At 39.5% G+C, this 23,276-nt stretch overlaps 1 protein-coding gene across 1 annotated transcript in view; it reads left to right on the top strand.

The window, feature by feature from the left end:
• Window positions 1-22,543, top strand: part of GRM4 (glutamate metabotropic receptor 4) — a 470,882-nt gene extending 448,339 nt beyond the window's left edge. The window contains 1 exon segment of the mRNA XM_032218566.1: window positions 22,116-22,543. Within this exon segment, the coding sequence (XP_032074457.1) occupies window positions 22,116-22,543 (428 nt within the window).
• Window positions 22,544-23,276: the final 733 nt, after the last annotated feature.

Genomic DNA, 23,276 nt, shown 5'->3' with positions numbered 1-23,276 from the left:
GATATATTATAGATCTCACATCACTTTCTTCATTTGAATAAATCTCTGGTGTCCAAAAGCACAAGAGCTCCACTATCATCCAAGGGTTGGCTTTAATGCAGAATTAGAAGACATTTTTGTTCTTTGGTCCATATTTGATAACCATGACAGTGATGTTATTTTGCTTTCTAACATTGTAATACTTGAAGTGTTTGGATGGGCATTTGTCCTCTATAAGTCAATACTCCCCCCCCCCTTATAATATAATCACAATGAAATTTCACCTAGAGTGGTCACTTACATATCATCTCCCTAAAAAGGAAATACACTTTTAAACAACAGTCCAGATTTGTACAAAATGTGCCAATTCAAAAGAATGGCTATAACATAAATAAAAATAATGTCCATCTTATCATACCAAGGTGTTCTATCATTCTGTTCCCAGGTGACTTTTATGCTGCTACTATGCATCAAGTCCAAGGGACGTGGTGGCTCAGTGACTAATACACTGAGCTTGTCAATCAGTAAGGTCGGCAGGTCGGCGGTTCGAATCCCTAGTACCACATAACATAGTGAGCTCCCGTTACTTGTCCCAGCTTCTGCAAACCTAGCAGTTCGAAATATGTAAAAATGCAAGTAGAAATATAGGGACCACCTTGGTGGGAAGGTAACAGTGCTCTGTGCGCCTTCGGTATTTAGTCATGCCGGCCACATGACCATGGAGATGTCTTTGGACAGTGCTGGCTCTTTGGCTTTGAAACAGAGATGAGCACCGCCATTTAGAGTCGGGAATGACTAGCACATATGTCCGAGGGAAACCTTTACTTTTACCTATGCACCAAGATCCTGACTGCTGAGAACAAGTTCAGGGCCTCTGCTATTTTTTTTATGGAGCAAAACTTTATCTGGTTTGAAATTGGAAACTGAATGTTAATTTGTCTATTTGGACCACTATGCCTTGAAATATTCACTTCTTCAAATTTAATGGTGCAATTCACCATTTATAAAATGAATACAAAAATGCTTTCATTAAAGGAAAAATATTAAAATCCACAAAATATATATATATACAAAAATGTACCTACTGGGAGACATAAGATGAGATTTATGAATTGGGGAGGGATGTGCTTATATTAAAGAAGTGTAAACAACTGCCTAGCAGTTTTGTACAATTAAAAAAAGTTATCAAATTTATACTGAAATGGTACATGCTAAGCTTAGGTTTCAGAAAATTAGAAACATTCCAAATATGAAAAATATCTCTCACTATTTCAAACTCAATATAAATGCAATTGTCTTTTACACAATGAACTTTGCAAAGTGAAATACATGGAGAACCTACCTTGGAAGAAATGTTTATCATGCTATGGAGAAAAAAGAGTGAAATATTTCATGCCATACTTACTGCACAAAGGTGGCATGAAACTGGTCTTCATAATAGAAAATTATTCTAGTGTTTCTAATAGCATGCATGTTAATATAAACAAGAGTTGCTATCTTCATGAGTTTTCCGAAAGATTCCACCACTCACCATGATGCCACATCTTACAGGAATTAGGCAAGCTAAAATATTTTTAAATTGTTGCAGAGAATCAATGTTGTCTTCTTTTGGATTATCCTCTCCTATTGCTTAATAAATTAACTTCTTTTCTGACACCTGCAGTCCTATTAAATGACACCTCAGTCCACTGTGCCCAAGATAAATAGCTTTCGATACTGATTACAGAAACTGGTTTACAATGATTAAATGGCTGAACAGGAAAGGTGCCGGAAAGGTGAGGGCCAAACTCTGACAGGTTTAGCTGCAGGTAGGATGAAAAAAGCCATTTTTCACCCTCAAACTCCCTTCCCCCACTTCTCTCCCACTCCAGAACTGAAGAGGGGAAAATGCCACTGGCTTCTTTTGACCAAAGCTGATTTAAATGGAAGGACTTCATTAAATGCAGCATGGGCTTTAAGGATGCAATTATGTTTTAATTATACAACCCACTGTTCATGGCAGCATGACAAGTTTCCTACTTGCATTCAGGGAGGCAACTATGCTATCTTTACCACACCAGCTCTCTCACACTGGGAAAATGTAATTTTGGAGGTAAAAACTGAGTGAACAATGTGTCGGTGTCTTGCTAATCTATCTTCTGTTCCTTACTGAAGGCACTGATGAAAGAAATGTCCTTCTGGGTTTGGCTCCAAATGGGGAAAAAGACACTGGAGACATGGAGGCTGCTTGGAAAGATGGTTTAATGGTGGATAGGACCACATGGCTTGAGCCCTGAACAGAAAAGGTGATCACATGCTTCAATGTTGGTAGAGAAGAAGAGAAGGAAGGGCTGAGACGCCGAGTCCCTGGTTTTATGCCCTCTCTGGCCTTTGATCTTGAGCTTGTATTCTGATTGGTTGTCAGACTCCCATGGGGCCATGCAGTGGCAACTCTCTAGGCTGTGTATTGAATCCAGATTTGGTTGAGTTCTCAGATGCCATGTGGTGGGTAAAGGGCCAATATTATCATGCCTTAACTCCATCCCCCCCCCCCCGGGAGCTTATGTAAAGTGGACTAGTTCAGGCTTTAATGGCTCATTGACAAAGGGGGTGGGGACAGGAAGCTGCAGGGAGTTACTTTGTCTTTAAAACATGTTTCTTCCTTTACACATCCAGGAAAATGTAATATTCTGCCGTTTCAATATTTCCTAGGCTATTTCATTTTTTTTTTGGGGGGGGGAGAAGGGTGGGTTATAACTTCCTAGAATAAAAAAGGTGGATAAATTAGATTAGGGAAAACTCAGTTTCTGATCTTTCTGAGACAGAAAACAAGGGATAATGAGAAGAAGTGGTGTTGGGATAATAAAAAGACAACTTAACATTTTTGAAAATTCATATTTTAAAACATACATGCAGAAACTACAAATTCTCTTCCTTTGGAGCGAGGATCAGTCTATCAGCTACTATTAGCTATGATTACTAGGTAGAATCTTCAGATGCAAAGGCTGTAACCTTCTGAATGCCAATTGTTGGAATAACAATGGGTTTCTCCAGGTTTTCTGAAGAATCTTTAAAGTTTTAAACTATGCCAAGCAACCAGACAAGTATTGAATTCTGTGAACTCTGAACTGAACCTTGGCCTTAAAAAATCCGCCTACTCAGATCTAGCTCTGTGGTTGACCTGGAGACCGAATGGGGAACTAAACACACTGGAGGTAACTATTAGAGTAATAACAACCCCCCCTCCTCCCCCTCATTCTCTGCTTCCTCACCGGCTCATCTTTTATTCTCATATTGCTGTACTTTAATTGTTTTCCGAATCGAGCCGAGCATTTTTGACAACCTGCACCAGAGATTACGTTCGGGCAATCAGGACGGCTAAGAAAACACACATTGCCTCTCTGGTTGCGTCTGCTGAGTCGTGCCCAGCCGCCCTGTTTAGGATAACCCGTTCCCTCCTAAATAGGAGGGATACGGGCGATCCGCTGCAGGGCAGGGCTGAGGACTACGTCCAATTTCTCGCAGACAAGGTTGCTCGGCTCCGGGCGGACCTGGACTCCAATCTTGCAGTACCAGCCGAGGCACTAAGGGATGATCTGGTAAGTCATCGCTGGATTGAGTTTCAGGCTGTTGCCCCTGAGGATGTGGACAAGGCCATGAGAGCTGTAGGTGCCTCCACATGTGTGCTGGACCCGTGCCCTTCCTGGCTGGTTGTAAACAGCAGGGAGGTGACACGAGGCTGGATCCAGGTGGTTGTTACCGCCTCACTTCGGGAGGGGATCTTTCCCCCCGCTTTAAAGACGGCGGTGGTGAGACCCGTCCTGAAGAAACCATCCTTGGATCCAGCTGTTTTAAATAACTATCGTCCAGTCTCCAACCTCCCCTTTGTGGGGAAGGTTGTTGAGAAGGTGGTGGCCTTTCAGCTCCAGCGGTCCTTGGAAGAAGCCAGCTATCTCAATCCGCTCCAGTCTGGCTTCAGACCTGGCTGCAGCACAGAAACCGCTTTGGTCGCGTTGACCGATGATCTCTGGAGAGCCAGGGATGGAGGCCACGCCTCCATCCTAGTGCTCCTTGACCTCTCGGCGGCTTTCGATACCATCGACCATGGTATCCTTCTGCGACGACTGCGGGAGGTGGGGGTGGGAGGCGCTGTTTTACAGTGGTTCTCCTCTTACCTCTCGGACAGGTCGCAGTCAGTGTTAGTTGGGGGGCAGAGATCGACCCCTAGGCCCCTAACGTGTGGTGTGCCTCAGGGTTCGGTCCTGTCCCCCCTTCTTTTCAACATCTACATGAAACCGCTGGGTGAGATCATTTGACGGCATGGGATAAAGTACCATCAATATGCGGACGATACTCAATTGTATCTGTCCGCCCCGTGCCAACTCAACGAAGCGATGGATGTGATGAGCCAGGGGCTGGATGCTGTTAAAGACTGGATGGGGGTCAACAAGCTTGTGCTCAATCCAGAAAAGACCGAGTGGCTGCTGTGTTTCCCTCCCAAGAATTGGCCAAGTACTCCATCTCTCAGGCTGGGGGGTCAAACCATACGCCCCTCAGACAAGGTTCGCAACTTGGGAGTCCTCCTGGACCCACAGCTGACCTTCGAACATCATTTGTCAGCTGTGACCAGGGGGGCATTTGCCCAGGTTCACCTGGTACACCAGTTGCGTCCCTACCTGAACCGGGAGGCCCTCACAACAGTCACTCGTGCCCTTGTGACCTCTAGGCTGGAATATTGCAATGTGCTCTACATGGGGCTGCCCTTGAAGAGCATTCGGCGACTCCAGCTAGTCCAGAACGCGGCCGCGCGAGCGATAGTGGGTGTACCTCGGTTCACCCACGTAACACCTATCCTCCGCGAGCTGCGCTGGCTACCTGTTGATCTCCGGGTGCGCTTCAAGGTGCTACTTATCACCTATAAAGCCCTTCATGGTAGTGGGCCTGGGTACTTGAGAGACCGCCTACTGCCAATTACCTCCACCAGACCGATTCGATCGCATCGATTAGGCCTCCTCCGAATCCCATCTTCTAGCCAGTGCAAACTGGCAACTACCCGGAGGAGGGCCTTCTCGGTGGCTGCTCCATCCCTTTGGAACGAACTCCCCATGGAGATTCGGACCCTCACCACCCTCCAATCCTTCCGCGCTGCTGTAAAGATCTGGCTGTCCCGGCTGGCCTGGGGCTAAGATTATAGCCCCACTCGAATTGTGTGATTGTTGCGTTTTTCTCTTTTAATATGCTGTATTGTTATTGTTTGTTGTTTCCCCCTCCCTTTTGAATTGTGAGCCGCCCTGAGTCCCCTTAGGGAAAAGGGCGGCATACAAATAAAGGCAAAAGTAAAAAAAAAAAGTTTTCTTTTTCATTGTTTGTTTCCATTGTTCCATTACTTTGCTACTGTTATGTTTACACTTCTTTTCCATTCTACATTTTTATTGTTGTAAACCACCTGCAGTAGCCCCATAACAAGATAGGCAAAAAATAAATTTAACAAACATATAAACAAAATATACACAAGCCTTGATTTCAATCAGAATGCAGCTGGAAGGGACATTCAAGGTCTTTTCAAACACCCCCTTGCTAAAGCAGGAGATCCTACACCATTTCAGACAAGTCTCTATCTTCTTAAAAATCTCCAGTGATGAAGCACCATCAACTTCTTTTTTTTTTTGTAGTAAAAAGTTTTATTTCATTTTCATTTTCATTTTATACAATCACATATATACTGTGCATGATTAAGGCCATATAACATTAAGCAATAAACACAACTCTTCTTATATTCCGAAATACAAAACCAACATAGCGCTTCAACCCTCCATACACCCTTTCTTTCTCCCCCCTCCAACTTTCTTTTCTCCCCTTCAACATTCCCCTCTTCTACTTCCCCTCCCCCTCTAACGTTCCTTTCTCCCCCTCCCTTCCATCTCACCCTCTTTCCATTCCCCTCTCACTCCCTCTCTACCCCTCTCTCTTCTTTCCCTCTACTCCTCACTTCGGTGTATTTCTACTATCCATCGATGTATTCGGCTTCTTATTTTATACTAAAATTTAAAAAAAGGAAAAGAAAAAGGCAACAGTATACAAGTGCATTCTTGTTGTTCTAAAGATTAACATAAACTATATTACCCCCCTCCCCCCTTCCCCCCTATAATCCCCCCTCCCTTCCCCCCTTCCGACTTCCCAAATCCCGTACCCGGTATAGCTTTTTATCAAACACAGTCTCGAGTATATTAAAACCAAGTAAGTGAAAAGTGAAAAGAAAAAGGAAAAGAATAGAAGAAAAAAGTACTAAAAAAAAAGAAAGAAAATCAATAAACTCTCTACATTGAGCTCAGCTTCTTATCATTTAAAAAAAAAAAACCTAAGCGGTTTACATCATTCCTAATCTTAATTAATTAATTACCTGCAGGATTTCAGCATATATTAAAACCAAGTAAGTTAACCAAGTAGAATTCTTCTCTAGCTAGGGGCCTTATCCCTTTATCTAAATATCTATCTATTTCCAAACCCTTAATTTGTCCCTTTTATGCTTCCTTCCTCTCTGACACAATTTAAACACATCTCAAGTTCTTCCTCTTCCAGCTCTTCTCGTCCCTGCCTCTATCTGTATCCATATACATCCATATACACACATGTATATACACACACACATATATATATACACGCCCATATACATACACATACATATATTTTATATTCATCCGTACTCCTCTCCGCCTTCCTGCAAACTCCCTGGATGTATCCTTCCAAGCAGTATATTCAGATAGCAATTTTTACAGTTCCATCTCAAAGTAAGCTCTCATTCAACCTCCACTACCCTCCCGTCTACACCACACCTCCCAACTCCATCCAAATTGGGCCGTGATCCAAGAGAACCACCACGATCTCCGCCCTCCACCCTGGAAATTAAGTCATCAGTAATTTATATTAAAAAAATTCAAAATTATCCATTAAGTCTTTTTAGATCCCATACAATATATCTTCCAAAAAAGAAATCAACATCAGTTCGTTCAACCTTAATGTCTCTTCCTCGGTATACAACTATATCATTTTATGCAAAAAAAAGTCACAGAATGTTAACCAAGTTCAAAATTAAGCCAATATTTTGGATCAGTTAATTAAATATAATTTTCTTACAGAGGAATTATATCGTTTTTAAACTGTTTGATATAGTAAAATATTTACTTTCTCTTTTGTAATGAGTTCATACATGTCTCCTTAATCAATAGTTGATGATCATAGATGTTGCTGCAATCCACCTTATTTTCCCATTCATCTGGGAGCACGACTGGGTCCTTGTTCTCTGGTCTCCTGCTCTTCCGGAAGGGGAAAACGATACTTCCAGTTTTGTAATTGTGTATTACGTTGTTTCTCTTGTCCTTCTCTTTGTCTTTCTCCAAGTCCAGGTGATTCAGGGTGTTCCGCCTTTAAGATCTTATGGTAAAAATCTCAGGCTTCCCATACAGAGTTAAGACGATATTTTTGCTCACCAAATGTAATTATAATACCAAATGGCACATCCCATCTATACTGTATCTGACGATTTCTGAGTTCTTTAACTAGAAAAGCATAGTCTCTCCTGGCTCTTAACATTTGAGGTGGTATTTCCTTGAAAACAATCAAGTCCTGTCCATCAATTTGCAGCCTGGTATTATAAAACTCTTGTAGCATCGCATTTCTGGATTCTCTTGTAGCAAAATATATAATTACATCTCTTGGAAGCTGTCTCTGTTTTGCCACCCACGAATTATGACGGTAAATTTTCTGGATCTGCCAATCAAATTTGAATCCCGGACTTCCCACCAAACGACTGAAAGCCTCTGAAAAAATCTGTTTCAAGTTCTCCTGGTCGTTTTCACGCAATCCCCTAACTCTTAATGCAAGCTCCGTCTTTTTATAATTTGTCATAACAAGTTGTTTTTCTGCATTTTCAACTTTCTGTTGCAGCACTTCAATTTTGGATGTCAGGTTGGCGTTGGCTTCCTCCAGAAGCTCCAGCTGATCTTCCATTCCACCAACATAGTCTGTCAATACTGTTACAAATCCAATCATATCATCCTTTGTTTGAGCAATCCTGGCATCAAGCTTATCACATAAATCTGAAATAAGTTGCTTCATCTCCTCTCTGAATTCTTTAAGAGTCTCAAAAAGAAATTATTTCGTTAACAAATCTCCAGTAGGGGGCGTAGAAGGTAAGGACTGCGGCTTTGTAACAAATGCTTGAGATATATTGCTAAAAGAACGTCTCCCCGACCTTGATTTCGGGGCCATTATAGAAAGAAAGCAAACAAAGTTTTCAAGTCTGGTTTCTGCTCGCGTTGATTTCAGATAAAGTAATTTCAGTAAACTTTTAGAAGTTGATAAGAAAAGATCTTCGAGGGAGTGAAGTTAATTAATTTATATGAGGTTATTCCTTTGATTCTGTGCCAGGAAGTTGGAGATATAATTCTGTGCCAAGAAGTTGGAGATATATCATTATAACAAATGCGGAAGCTATAAAATCGCCATTTTGAAGACCATTAAACAAAGGAGTTTTTTATAACATTGAAGCTGGTATTTTTGATAAGGAAAACAAATAAAGTTCTCAGGTTAGGTCTTTGCTCGTGTTAATTTTCAATAGCCTAGTTTCAAAAGATTGTCCTGTGGGGGGGGGGGTGTCACTTGCCTTGAGCTGTGAAATACAGCTGAGAAGTTCGGGTCGGAGTAAAATGACTCAGTCTTGGCTGATCCTCCCCCTCCATTCACAGCCAAAAAAAAAAAAAGGCTGCAAACTTCAAAGAAGGTTCTTGCCGACTGAGACCCTCTCTGCTTTTTTCTAGCCTGAAAAAAGAGATATCTATAGTTATTAAATAGATAACAAACCAGAACTCTGGAGGCAGCTCAGTTAAGCTGCTGGCGATGACAAGCCCCTCCCCGGAAGCCGAAGCACCATCAACTTCTGAAGGAGAGCTGTTCCACTGATTAATTGTTTTTACTGTTAGGAAGTTTCTCCTTAATTCCATGTTGCTTCTCTCCTTGATTAGTTTCCATCCATTGCTTCTTGTCCTGCCCTCTGGTGCTTTGGAAAATAAGTTGACCCTCTCCTCTTTGTACCAACCTTTCAAATACTATCATGTCCCATCTAGTCCTTCTTTTATCTAGACTAGCCACACCGAAATCCTGCAACTGTTCTTCATATGTTTTTGTCTCCAAGCCTTTAATCATCTTTGTTGCTCTTCTTTGCACTTTTTCCAGAGACTCAACATCTGGATGTTGCTAACTTTCTTGTGATCCAGAAGAATTCATTATATTTTCCTATAACTAGTAAACATGATTCTCCTTACAAAGAAATAACTTCCCCTAAAAGAAAACAAAGATGCAGGATCCAATTTGAGTCAGTCACCGGGACAAGAGTTTTAGTTTTTCAAACTATTGGAATTGTGCCTGGAATGTGTCTTTCACATTTTGGTGAGAGAGAAGTTCCTTGAGAATGGGCTCCAGCATGAGCTTGGAACGCTAAAACTGGTCCTGGTCACTGACCCAGACTGGATCCTGCAACATTATCCTGTGACATGTATATTTGCTTTCATAAGGGGGAAAAAGATAATCAATATAAGCCCTTGTAACAAACAGCTCTGTCCTTCAGTGCTATGTAGGAATGTGAGAATGAACAATTGAGAGCCAGTTTGTACTTGTGGTTAGGACACCAGGCTACAAACCAGAAAATTATGAGTTCTAGTCGTGCCTTAAATACAAAAACCAACTATGTGGCTTTGGGCCCATCACTCTCTCTCAGTCCAACTTACTTCACAAGGTTGTTGTTGTGGGAAAATAAGACATGGAGATAGTAGTAGATATGTTTAAGCTGCCTTTACATATTTATAAAAATAATAAAGGCAAGATAAACAATTGTCTTTAAAAAAAATCCTCTGCAGAAAAGTAAAAAGCACAAATCTTCACCTGTCAACAGTTCAATTTGTGTTTTTTTTTAAACTTCTGTGCAAATAAGACTTTCATCTCTTGTCTGTAGCAAGTAGAGACCTAGGAACATTAATTGACTGTGAAGTTTCCCCAAAGCATTTTACATAGTAAAAATATCTGCATAATGTTCAAAAGCAATTTGTGAAAGTGTGTCTACACTATCCTTTTATAATAATTTTACTAAACGTTACAATTAAAAACACAAAAAACAAAATAAAAAATTAAAGAATTAAAAAAATGCAGAAAAAATGGAGGGAAAGAAAGAAAACTTTAGACTGCAGTGAAGAAAAGCTAAACAAATATATAAAGAAATATCTTTCTCCTTCATCACAGCAAGTATAAATAATTTTAGTAATTTAATACCTTTAATAAAATACTGCAAAAGCTGTCTTTTTCTCATATCTCATATTGTATCTACAAATGGATCCTTAGAGCCTTGTTCAGTCCTGGTCAGCAAAAGTCAACTAAGTATTACAAGAAATAGCATCTATCTATTTTAATCTGGATCAAATAAACCAACTTTATATTCCTTACTTTTACTTTACTTTTTCTTTGATTTATTTTTCTTTGTCTCTTCTCACAAACGTATCCAAAATTTATCTCTTTTGTAAATACAGTAGAATAAAGTTTTCAGATTACTGATTTGGTTTGTTGTTTATATGTCCCTTTTAATTATTAAAACATCAGTCAATTTAATGTGCATATCCAGTGTAACATTTTTCCATAATCATTTTCTTAGACTATTCTTTTTAAATACACTTTCAGATCAGTCTCAATCTTTTCCATTAATAGTTGTTCCTCTTCCATAACAGCTTTTAAAAACAATCCATATAAGGGCAGGCAGTTTTTAAATTAATGTATAGGTCCATTCTTCAGAAGTATCATCCAATGTTGAAGAATTTTATTTATTTATTTATTTATTTATTTATTTATTTATTTATTTATTTATTTATTTATTTTCTAACCATCTTCTTTTGAAGTAACTTTGGATGGCTTACAACATTAGAAGCATTAAAACCACAATAAATATTCCTAGAATGATAAAGATGGAGTTACGATTAACAATGAAATTATGGTTAAAAGGTGGTGAAGGAAGGAACAGTATGCATGAGGGCAGGGAGGTGGAATTGCCTCTTAATTCATCAACCATCTCCAATGTGATTTCCCCCCGGCCCCAGTTGGGGAGATTTTGCTTCATTCTGTATTAGTAAGTAAAAGTTAAGTGTTTTTCTCATTTAATTATAATCTTTATTTTCTTCTAGTTTATTGTAGAGTCCAACCTTCCACCTCCCATTCAATTTTTAAAATAATTCAGAACAAAAACATTTCTTATTAATTGTAAGGATTCTTATAATTAATTATTTCAAACTCTTGTTTCAAATCCATTTGGATCTTTAGTCCATTTGTAACTTTCCAATATTCTAATACCCTTTTGGTGCTTATTAAAAAAAATATTCTAAGTGCTTAAAATTATATTTAAACTTCTTGTTCCAAGAATTTAATCTCATCCAGTGCTGTTAAGCCTGTCAATCTGAATGTTCTTAATAATTAATAGCTAATAAACAATTTTAAAAATGATTAGAAAAGGAAGTATTCAAACCCATGTTGATGCCAACATTTGTTTGAGCAAAAATTGCTTTCTTTCATCTCCATAACACCCAAACAGGCTGGAAACTACTGACCTGTAGTCTCTTAATAAGAAACAACTATCTGGAGTACTTGTAGGCAATCTCAAGTCCTCTCCTTGTTTGGAGAGGAATTACAAAGAGACACTCTGTTCATCAGCTTTTCCATCTATGCAGTTGTCAGCTCCACTTTTAACATCTTCAGGTCATGGTTACTTCCCTGCATGTCACAGTCTATGACAATATCAATGAATTGCCAATAAGCGCCCAGTTTATTAGAAATTATGTTTGGTGATGATCATGATTTCATGAGTTTTTGATCTTGTGGTAAAGTAATTGTTAGAGACTTGAGGTAGGTACTTAGTAACTGATGCTTAGAAGGCTAAGAATACAAAATTGTTATTGGACAATCCATGCCAACTCTCCTATTTTTTGCAGCTATTGGTTGTATATTTTTCTTGTCATAATGCAAAATGTAGACAAACTGATCATACCTTCAGAATCAAGACACTCATCCATTCATAAATTGCTTTATTATTAAAGCAGTTGAACAAAAAAGAGGAATTGTTATACAGAAATGAACTATAATAACATTCCTTGACATAAATTCCAGAATGTTTCTTAGAAAAAAAAGGAAAGTTGGAAAGAATGTTAAATGGTTAGAATATAGCAAATGCAATGTGGTTGCAGTATGTGATTTCACTCTGTTCAAGACAGTTCTGTTCAGAATATTCAGAATGATGATTGAGCATAAGTGCAGTATCTTTTCTTGTTTCCATCTCCTTCTACCAAATAATACCAAATAGTGAGAAAACATTCACAATATATTTTCCTTAATGTGGCCTGAATCTGGGACTCAGGAATTTAGCAGATTTTGACAATAAATAAATCCACTAGATCTCTATACTTACTGCAGCTTAACTGTTATTCAAGGTGATTTAAACCTCCAAGTTGGGGATAACTTTTTGACCTGCTGGAATGCAATCTGGACTCTTTTGACATCCTAAGCAGAACAGGCTTGTAAGACAATGCTCATGGGCTAGAGGAGAAGAGAATGTTTAGAACAGAATAGGTGCTGGGCTGATCCTTTGCACTTACCTACTGCAAAATTAGTGCATCATCTAACTAAAGCAATGGAAAGGCGCACCATGGTGTCTTGCTTGCTTTAAAAAAAATCTGTCAACACTGAAACAGCTAAGGATGTTTTTAAGTTGCCTCAAATAGGGGTTGAGGATGAAATGAAGACATCATGATGAGGACATGGCAGAAAAAATAAGATATGTTTGTGCTGCAGATAGACATAAGTTGGAAAAACCAATAGTCATATATTTTATGAGTATTGGTTTATGACAAGATACTACTACGTTATCAGGCCTCTTAAGAATATAAATTTTCTTATGAGTTACATACTATCTAGCTTGATTTTATTTTAATATAGATCAGTGTAATTTATTTTATTGATTTATAGTCTTTCCACTATTTTAAGGCTTTCGGAGCATCTTAGATCCATGAAATCTATAAAAGAAAAAATCAAAGTAACACATTCCTAATTCAAAATAGTAGTGGCTAAAATTCAGTAGAGAATCACAGATTTATGAAGGACAATAGGATACAACCGTTCCAATGGGAGCCATAACAAACCTAAGATGCCAAAATAATTGGGTGGGTGTGAACACATAATCAGAAGACTGCCATAATTATGCTTTTGTATCACAACAAGAACAAGATTTGCCTTTTATTTGGAATATGCTATACAAACAAAAACTCCAGTTCTTAGAGCTGTGCATCACTTTATGGCTATACATCTATTACAATACCGATGGAGGAGAATATTTGTAGTGGTATACTTCTGAATCCAAGAATGTGATAATTAGGAGGTAAAATTTAACTATGTTCTCTTTAAAAGATGGAAGGAGCAACCTGAAGGCATTTATTATTCTATGAACCTACCATATCAAGCCTTTTCCGCTTGATCTTAATAATTATGAAGGACAAATATTGAATTACATGGGGTTGTCTATGTAGATTTAGCCATATTAAATGGAGCAATGGGGACAGTGAAACTGAAATATGACTAGAAGTGCACCGCATATTTTCCCAAGAAGAGCTATGAGTATGACATAAAGTTTCAAGTGGATGCAAAAAAATTGCCTCAAAGTATTTAGCAAATTCTTTTCACTGTGACAGGGCTCAGGAGCTGTCATCTGTGAAATCCCCCTGTACTTTTAGGATTTCATATCTCTTTGAAGACAGACAGTTTTAATAAGGATAAGTCACTGCCAATCCATCAAACTCAGAGCCCCTCCTTTCCTCTCAGCAAAAATATCAGGTCCAAAGTATGAACTATCAAATGTATTGGGCCAGTAACAAACTGAAACAGCCTCGTGGTGATCATGATAATGCAAGAAGAAGAGGTTTATCATACATGTTGTGTTTTTCTAAGACACACTACAGAGGGTTCTCCATGAAGTCTGAAATTATCTCAAGAAGATCAGTTTAGGAGATTGATCTTTCTACATAGTAGAAATGATGCACTGAAAACATCCATGTTACATCGCCAAATCTGAAAAGTGAGGCCAAAGCAGATGGATTTCTTTGGAAGGATGATGGAATTTCTATAAATGCACAGACTTTTTTCCCACTAAACACTTCAGTCTAAACCAGTGCTTAACCATGTCTTTGGGTGGGTAGAACTAGACAGGGAGAACACTGCTAAGCCCATTTAAAGACTACTGAGGCGTGGAGCGGCTGAAGTAAATTAGAACTGCTTTTATTAACAGAACAAGAGTCAACAATAACTATGTACATCTGAGAACCTTGCCCTGCCTGACAGCTATTTATACTACAGCTGCCAAGCAGGGCAACCAATAACAGCCCGCGCTCAGCCAGCTGCATTTTAGCGAATCAGGTGCGGCTCAGCAGTTGCCGGCTGTCAGTCGTATGTCGAGGACTTGTGGCCGGTTGTAAGTCAGGGACTTAAGACCAGTCGCAGGTCGAGGACATAACACCATTCACCTATGTGCCAGTAATACATTTCAGGCTGGTTCATTTATTCATGGATGGGGATTATTTTATTATGAACCAATGCAGTATATAAGAGCAATGTCACTAAACTAAGATAGAAATCTTCAGTACTGACAAAATATTTGAGTTAAAGTTTTGAGGGACAGCAACAAGACACATATAAAAGTAAGCTAATACCCTAGCTCAGGGGTATCAAATTCGTTGAGGGCCACATCAGGGTTGTGTTTGACCTCGGGGAGCCGGGATGGGTGTGGCTGGGGTGAAAGTGGCCAGCTTGATGTTATTCATGTCGGGGGAGCCTGTGGTGGCCTCAGTGCTCTGCCAGAAAAAATGGGCTCCCGAGCTCCATTTTTGGCTGCGATGGCCTCCTGCAACCCTCTGCCAGCAAAAACAGAGCTCGGGGGGATGCGGCCCTCTCAAACTCTGTTTTCACTGGAAGAGGGTTGCAGGAGGCCATCGCAGCCCCAAACAGAGCTCAGGAGTCCATTTTCACTGGTAGAAGCATCGTGGGGCGGTCCGTCACTGTTTCCAGGGCGGCCCTCTGGGCCATATCTAAGCACCTTGTGGGCCGGATCTGGCCTCCAGACCTTGAGTTTGATACCCCTGCCCTAGCTTACGCATAAAATGGGGGAAAAAAAACCCCACCATAAATGTTAAAAAGGTTTTAGAAATATAGCTTTCCTTTAAAAATATTTTTTTCCAAATCTCTTAACCAGATGGTTTTTTTTCAGCTACTCTCAGAATTCTCTTCCCATATCTCTAAACATGTTTGTATGCTAACAGAGGAGGGGCGACAGTGGGAGTTTCACCGCTTATATACAGACTGACAGATGGATAGACAGGCACCAGCAACAGAATACTGAAACTGAGAGCCAAGAGGTAGATTGAGAAAAAGAAGTTTCAACCAATGGGAAAATGAACGGCTCATAAGGTCAGCCAGACTCTAGGACTATAAAAGAAAAAGATACGTTTTGATCTGGTTTCTGACAAACCAGCACAGAAGCAGAAAATCAATGACTCTCTTCTCAGCTCTCAAGCACTGATGATATCATGGGAAGTTCAGAGCCCATATGAAAGTCTCCCAAAAGGGTAGAGGTGACAAACAGAGTGAAATGTCATTACTCACTGCATGCTTGAATCATCACGAGTCAAGAATGCATCTTTCAAAGCAAGTTTAACATGGCAGGGAATTTAAAGTCGTAGTCTTATTCTTTTAATTATAAGCATACTTCAAATTGGGCTGAATCTCAAATAGACAATCAAATTGCTCAGATTTGTGTCATTATTTAAATAGTTGTATTTTAAGGAAGGATAAAATAATACTGTAGCTTTGGCACCCTCGATATTTGGTTAAGGACGTTCATCATCATTTAGCTTAAGTCAACAATGAAATTGCTTTATTTCCATTTTAACAAATTTATATATTTGATGTTTCGGCAGACTAAAAAACTGAATGATCCTTTAAAAAAAAGACCATAGGTAAATTAGACCAAATAAGCCAAAAAAATTAATGGCTAATTTCTTAGTTGAAATTTTAGTCTTTTAGTACGTGTCACTATGGTGATACTATGGATCAAACCTAATAAACTGATTGCAAATGATCTCCTAGGCCAGATAGCTCTTCCAAAATTTTCCAAATCCTAATCTGAATATATTTGAAATTATGATAATAATTTGGGAATTCATCATGGCATGGAAAAACAGCCACAATGTAGTTGCAAAGTTTAATCTTACCCACAAATTTCATTCAAAGAAAACGTCAAATAGAAAGGAAACTGAAAAGTCATGCAGTTTTGAGATTGATAGCTTTAGATTCTGTTCTGATGCTAACAGAATGATCCAATCACTGTGAACTAGAAGAGGGTATTGAAGTCATATCCAGTATTACAAGATTGTTATATGCTGTTTTTTTCTCCCTGAAGAGCAGAAACATTAACTGAGAATTGGAAGAATTCTTGAGGTCTGAGCACTTTTGAGTATTGCTTGAAAATTCTGGGTATTTGAGCCCTTCTGTCTCTGGCATTATATGTTTTTATGCCTTACTCATCCATCTTATTGGACTTCTTATGGCCAACCGAGCAGAACACAAAAACCTTTCAACTGTTTTTCATTTATCATAACTAGTCCCAGCATCTCTCCTATTCACATTTTTCAGGGTTTCAGGGTTTTTTTTTCTCTGAGACACAGCCATGGAATTTGCCATTTTCATACAAATTACCAAGAGCAGCAAGAGAGAAATGAATTGTTCTCCCTTCAAAAAAGCCTGAAGATTCCCTTTCAGAAGAACTACAACTGCTATACTTAAACCGCTTTGCAGCTCTTGTAATGACATGTCTATGCAACATATCACTTTCTTAACAACTGCACCAAAAATCCAAGTGGGTGGAGGGATATATGTGTGTGTGTGTGTGTGTATTTTGTGTGTATTTTGTGTGTATTTTCTGTCACAACCCCTGGTATGCCAACCACATATATTATGTGTTAATAATTTGGGAGATATATATATGTTGTATTTGTGCTGATAAATAAATAAAGGGAGACTAGTATAGATCTATTTCAAGCTATTTAGCTCTTATCGGCTAGCCATACCCTTACTGGGATTTGAACCTGTGCTGTATTACATCTTAGGCAAACGTCTTAACCATTAAGCCACAGGTCCTCCTCCTTATCAGCTGAGTCCAGGGAGGTAGGTATATATTTAGTGTCACAACCCCTGGTATGCCCCAATTATGGGAGGAAGCTAACTGCTTCCATTCTCTGTCCATCAGCTCGTCACAAGAGACCATTCAGACAGAAAGCCAATATTTTTACTGTTGCCTTTGTTATATACAACATAATTATACATATACATACATACATACATATATATATATACACATATACATATACATATACACATATATATACATATATATACATATATATACACATACATACACATACATACACATACATACACATACATACACATACATACACATACATACACATACACATACACATACACATACACATACACATACACATACATATACATATACATATACATATACATATACATATACATTTATATATATATATTTATATATATATTTATATATATATATATATATATTTACACAGAGGGCAATTTCTTCTAATGTAGATGTTGGTCTTGCACAAAAAGCCCTGAAATGATTTATTTCAACCAGAACCAGAATAGACTCAGAATTGAATAGAGCTGGAAGGGATCTTGGAGGTCTTCTTATGCAACCCCCTGTTTAAGCTGGAGACCCTATAGCATTTCAGACAAGTGACTGTCCAGTCTCTTCTTAAAACCCTCCAGTGATGAAGCACCATCAACTTTTGATGACAAGCTGTTCCACTAGTTAATTGTTTTCACTGTTAGGAAGTTTCTTCTTAATTCCTGGTTGCGTCTCTCCTTGATTTGTTTTCATCCATTTTTATTGTCTTGCCTACTGGTGCTTTGGAAAATAAGTTGACCCTCCCTCCTCTTTATAGCAACCTCTCAGATACTAGGATACTGCTATTATGTTCCCCTAGTCCTTCTTTTATCTAAACTATCCAACCTCAAATCCTGCAACCGTTCTTCACATGTTTTTGAATCCAAGCCTTTAATCATCTTAGTTGTTCTTCTTTACACTTTTTCCAAAGTCTCAACATCTTTTTTGTAATGTTGTGGCCAAAACTGGATGCAGTATTCCAAGTGTGACCTTACTAAGGTTTTATAAAGTGGTACCAATACTTCACATGATTTTGATTCTATGCCTCTGTTTATATAACCAAGCATTGTATTAGCTTTTTTAGCTGCTGCCGCACACTATTGACTCATATTTAAGTGATTGTCCACTTGGTCATATATTTCCATGGCAATATATTTCCAATATGAACAAATTTATCTCCAAATGTCATCTGGTTTCACAAGACATATATACGAAGTTATTGTCAAATCTCATTTTCAAAAAAGGAAATCAAAACTCTCTCACGGCTGAGAGTTAATGAGGGTAAACACAGCCCCACATATCTTGCTGCTCCAGTGTTATACAAATCAGCTAGATTGACCAAAGTTTCAGCATGGCTGCTTTGAGTGTTTTGCCATGTCATTTACCAATGTGTGGACGTGCACAGAAAACACTTCTACCAGGATAGCCACCAGGTGTGCTAGTGAAATCGTTTTACTGCAAGTTCACCAGAAAGGTCTTCTTTGCAGGTCCACAAAACATGGAGAAACCATCGAAGCTGCCCTGATTATTTAATAGGCTGTGACTGTCTTTGCAGTTCAAGTAACAGAGCATGACTTGTAGTGTTTCCACAGCTGAAGTATTTATCAACATTTTTCCATTAGGGATGCTCAGATTTATAGTCCCAAACTAATCCCTGGAGTAAACAGGAAGGCATCAAGTTGTGTGCCTCCTGTCTAAAAGAAAATGTTGTAAGATAAGAAGTAGGCTTTATGTTTGTTTGTTGTAAAACAAAAAGTAATAAGCAAATGTTTTTCAGCTAGAGGCTGCCCTTCATATTATTAATTTGTTTAACCTCTAAGGACCAGGCGAGATGTAGCAGTAATGTGATATCACCAAATAGTGACTAAATGCACTATTTTTTATTTATTTCTTTAAAAAAAATATTTTACCCAAATGTGGTTTACTGCCAAATTTCAGCAGCATGAGCTCAGGAAAGGGGTTCGGGAAATTACATAACTAGAGTGGAGGGTTGCTGGTGATCTAAAAATTGCATGTCATTCCCCTAAACATGTAGAAATCCTTTGCTTTGCTTTTGGTGTTTCTTCTATCTGCATTAAACACCATTATTTTCAGTTTTGCTCATGAACAGATTGAGGGGTGGTGAAGTCCCATAATCATTGGCATAAAATATTTCCAATACCCAACCCTTGCTGGCAGTCCAGCTGCTTCACAGTGCACTAATTGCTGAGCTCAAAATCTGCATTACTATTTATTATTTATATAATGTCATTAATATGCATGATGTTTGGTAGAATATAATAAAGTACCCTCAACTCTCAAGGTGGTTTTGTTTGTACGTCCCAGTAGTTAATCTACAGTAGATTTCTATATGGATGGAGGAATTATATGGAAATTCCAAGGCCATTGGATAGGCTGGGAAGTTGAAATTAGAACACAATTGCTGACCAAGAAACTGCATGAATACTGCTAAAATATTTGGATTCAACTCAAGGGCATCCTTACCTTTTTGGTTAATTGATAAGATTGATGTGCAGTTAAAGTTGGATGTACAGATCATAAAAAGAATCTTGGTGTAATGTTATTCTTATAACATTTTTATTGTTATATAGCAATATCAAGATTTATTTGTACATTTCCTTTTTGATAACGTGCTAGCATATGTTGACGCTGAATCAGAAAAGTTCTACCCCAGCTGCAAAGCGTGAACTAGAACATGTCAAATTGTTTCATGGACTTTATTCAATGAATAAAAAAGCTGCTGAAGGGCTGAAGAGGACCAATGAAAATAACTTTTAAAATGGAGAAAAGTAATCTCACATTTTGGGCATCTAGAGTCATCTTGACCCAATAAGTGATTTTCTATTGATGTTCTCAGATATTTTGGAAATTGGGTTTCAAAGCAAGAGTTGACATTCCTTTTAACCATTTAAAAACATTTATACCTGCTAACCAATCCTAGGTGCTCATCCATGCAGGAAAAAACAGCTCCCACTGACTTCATTTGGGGGCGGGGCATAATTCTGTGTCTTTATTTCTGACCACTAATTTGCTAATAGTATTGTTATGTCCTCGGACTTACGACCGGCGCCTGTCAAGAACCATGGAAGTCCTTTCTATTGGTTGTGGTGTGCCTGCTGGCAGGCAGAAAAATGTCACCATATGATTGGCTACCATCTGACAGCTACGGTATAAAAAGCTGTCAGACAGCTCCTGAGGTGTCTTTTATCTGGTTATTGTTGTGTTGCATAATTAATAAAACAGTTAGTTGTTCAGCCATCACGTCTCCTTTATTGTCTCAGGTTCGAGATTTATCATTGGCAACGAGGGTGGGATATCGCTATTAACAGTTCCACCTCAGTACAGTGACTGTGATGGCTGCGATTAACTCTTTTGCTGAATTCTGCCCTGAGAGAGAACCTTGGGAAGCACTTCTCGAACATTTTGAATGCTATCTGCAAGCTAATGATTTTGCAGAACTCCAAGCTGACAGGAAAAGGGGTTCTTCCTCAGTTCATGTGGAAGAGAAATGTTTGACATGGCTCGTGGGTTGGCAGCCCCAACCCCTGTCCATGCTATTCAATGGGACATTCTTTTGGCCAAGCTTAAGGGCCATTATGCCCTTGCGCCTTCCCGTTTTGCTTGCAGATATGTGTTTCACCAATGCATCCAGAGAGAAAATGAATCAATTAATCAATATATCGCCTCTCTGAGGGCATCTGCTAGTCACTGTGAGTTTGCGGATTTGGATGATTCACTACTAGAACAATTCATTTGTGGAGTCTGTGACGGCCAACTCCAGCACAGACTCTTATCCAGATCTGAACTCACTCTTAAAATTGCTGTGGACAAAGCTGCCGCTGAGGAAATGGCGGACCGGTCCACCACAGTTATCCAAAACTACCAACTGAACGATGCTCTGCTTCCAAAAACTTCCTAAGTCCACCAGCAAGATGGGGAGGAAGATCTGGAATCTGAGGGAGATGAAGATGTTAGCCACCTCAGAAATGCCGATACAAAGGGAAATTTTCCAAAGACTATGTGGAAGGGTTGCCTGAGTTGTGGTGGAAATCATCAAAGGTGATTTGTAAATTCTTGTAAATTGAACTTGTAAATTCAAAACTGCTGTGTGCTGGCGTTGCAGGAAAAAAGAGCATCTGGCCAATGTGTGCCGGGCTCTGTTGCCCTCGACCCAGCCAGAGGAAGACAAATTCAGCAACCGCTACCAAGAAAACAATTACAAGGCTTGAAACCAATGTTTTTCTATCAGCGATAAAGATAGAGAAGTTCAAGAATGGGATGTCAGCTCCACATCCATCAAACAGCATGAGAAAAAAATTCACCTCAATGTTACTATAGAGCGTCAACCCTGCAAGATGGAACTGAACATGGGATCTGCAAAGTCCATCATTTCCTGGGCCATTCTTCAAAGGCTGATACCTTCTGTTGCATATTCAATATGCAAATACCAGCTGCGACCTGATTGGTTGGTCATTTTGACAGTTGGTCTGAGTGCTAGTATAAATACCCTGACAGTTGCAGGGAACGTTTGAATCGCTTGTCACCTGTGTTATAATAAAGATCTGTCTTGCACATGGCTCCTGCGTGTCAATTCCCTCACAACAACAACCCACACGTTATAATACCTTCCATGAGCCAAAGCCAACTGTCCACTTGCCCATGCCGTCTGAAAGACTACCAAGGGAATACCATCCCAATTATGGGTGGTGGACATTTTAAAGTGCAGTTTGGCCAGTTCGAGGGCCATCTCGCTCTGATAGTTGTAACTAAACCGCTAGCTTCCCTTCTGTGGCTGGATTGGTTTAAGGCATTGGGGTTATCCATGCAGGAATTAATTCTGTCAGCCCTGATAGCGAGTTCCTAACTCTAACCCAAGAGTTCTCCAATGTATTCAAGAACTCACTAGGTAAATACAGAGGTAACCCAATATCTCTCAAGATTGATCCTCAAATAGTGCCTATTTGCCTTAAGGTTAGGAGAGTTCCGTTAGCCCTTAGGGAGAAGGTAGATGCTGAATTAGATAAGTTAGTGGCACAGGGGTTTTTAGAGCCCGTGGACCATGCCCCTTGGGAGACGCCTATTGTAGTTCCGATCAAGGCTGACAGATCTGTCAGGATCTGTGGGGATTATAAATCGACCCTGAACAAAGCTTTGCAAGCGCACCTCTACACTGTACCAGTGGTGCAACATGTATTGCATTCATTGCGACAGGGTAAAGTGTTTACTAAGCTTGATCTCACTAAAACATACCAGTAGCTGCCAGTGGATGAGACCACTGCAGCTGCGCAAACTATAGTGACACACCGGGGTGCGTTTAAATGTCGGCACTCCAATTTGGAGTCAGCGTGGCTCCGGGGCTATTCCAAAGCCTCATGGAGCAGTTGCTCCATGCGCTTCCTGGCGTAGTTCAGAATTTTGATGATGTCCTGAGGCTGGCCTCAAGCTTAAGACAACCAAATGTCAGTTGGGAGTTCCAGCAGTGGAATTCTTGGGGTATTTAATTGACGGTCAGTGTATTCACCCCACACTGTCAAAGGTAGAAGCCATCATGGCCACCCCAGTTCCAACCAGTAAAGCGGTGCTAAAGGCCTACCTAGGCTTACTTAACTTTTATTCTGTTTTACTCCCACATAAGGCGTTGATGGCAGAGCGCCTCCATGGTTTATTGGACATCTCCGCCCCATGGGTCTGGACAAGCCGCGAAGCAAACACATTCGCGACTGTAAAATAATTGCTAACATCCTCAGCTGTACTGGTTCAGTACAGTGATAGATTCCCTTTGGTCCTGGCATGCAATGCCTCTCCTTTTGGCATCGGCACCATTTTAAGTCACACCTACCCCAATGGGTTAGAGGCACCTATTGCCTATTACTCCCACACTTTGTCGAAGGTTGAACGTAAGTACAGCCAGATTGATAAAGAGGCTCTGGTAGCTTTGCGGGAGTAAAAAGTTTCCACCATTGCCTTTATGGCTGTTCATTCAGTTTAG

Source organism: Thamnophis elegans, chromosome 5, assembly GCF_009769535.1.
Source record: "Thamnophis elegans isolate rThaEle1 chromosome 5, rThaEle1.pri, whole genome shotgun sequence".
Taxonomy (NCBI): Eukaryota; Metazoa; Chordata; class Lepidosauria; order Squamata; family Colubridae; genus Thamnophis; species Thamnophis elegans.
Note: the sequence above shows the minus strand (reverse complement) of the source record. Positions and strands in the feature narration are given on the sequence as shown.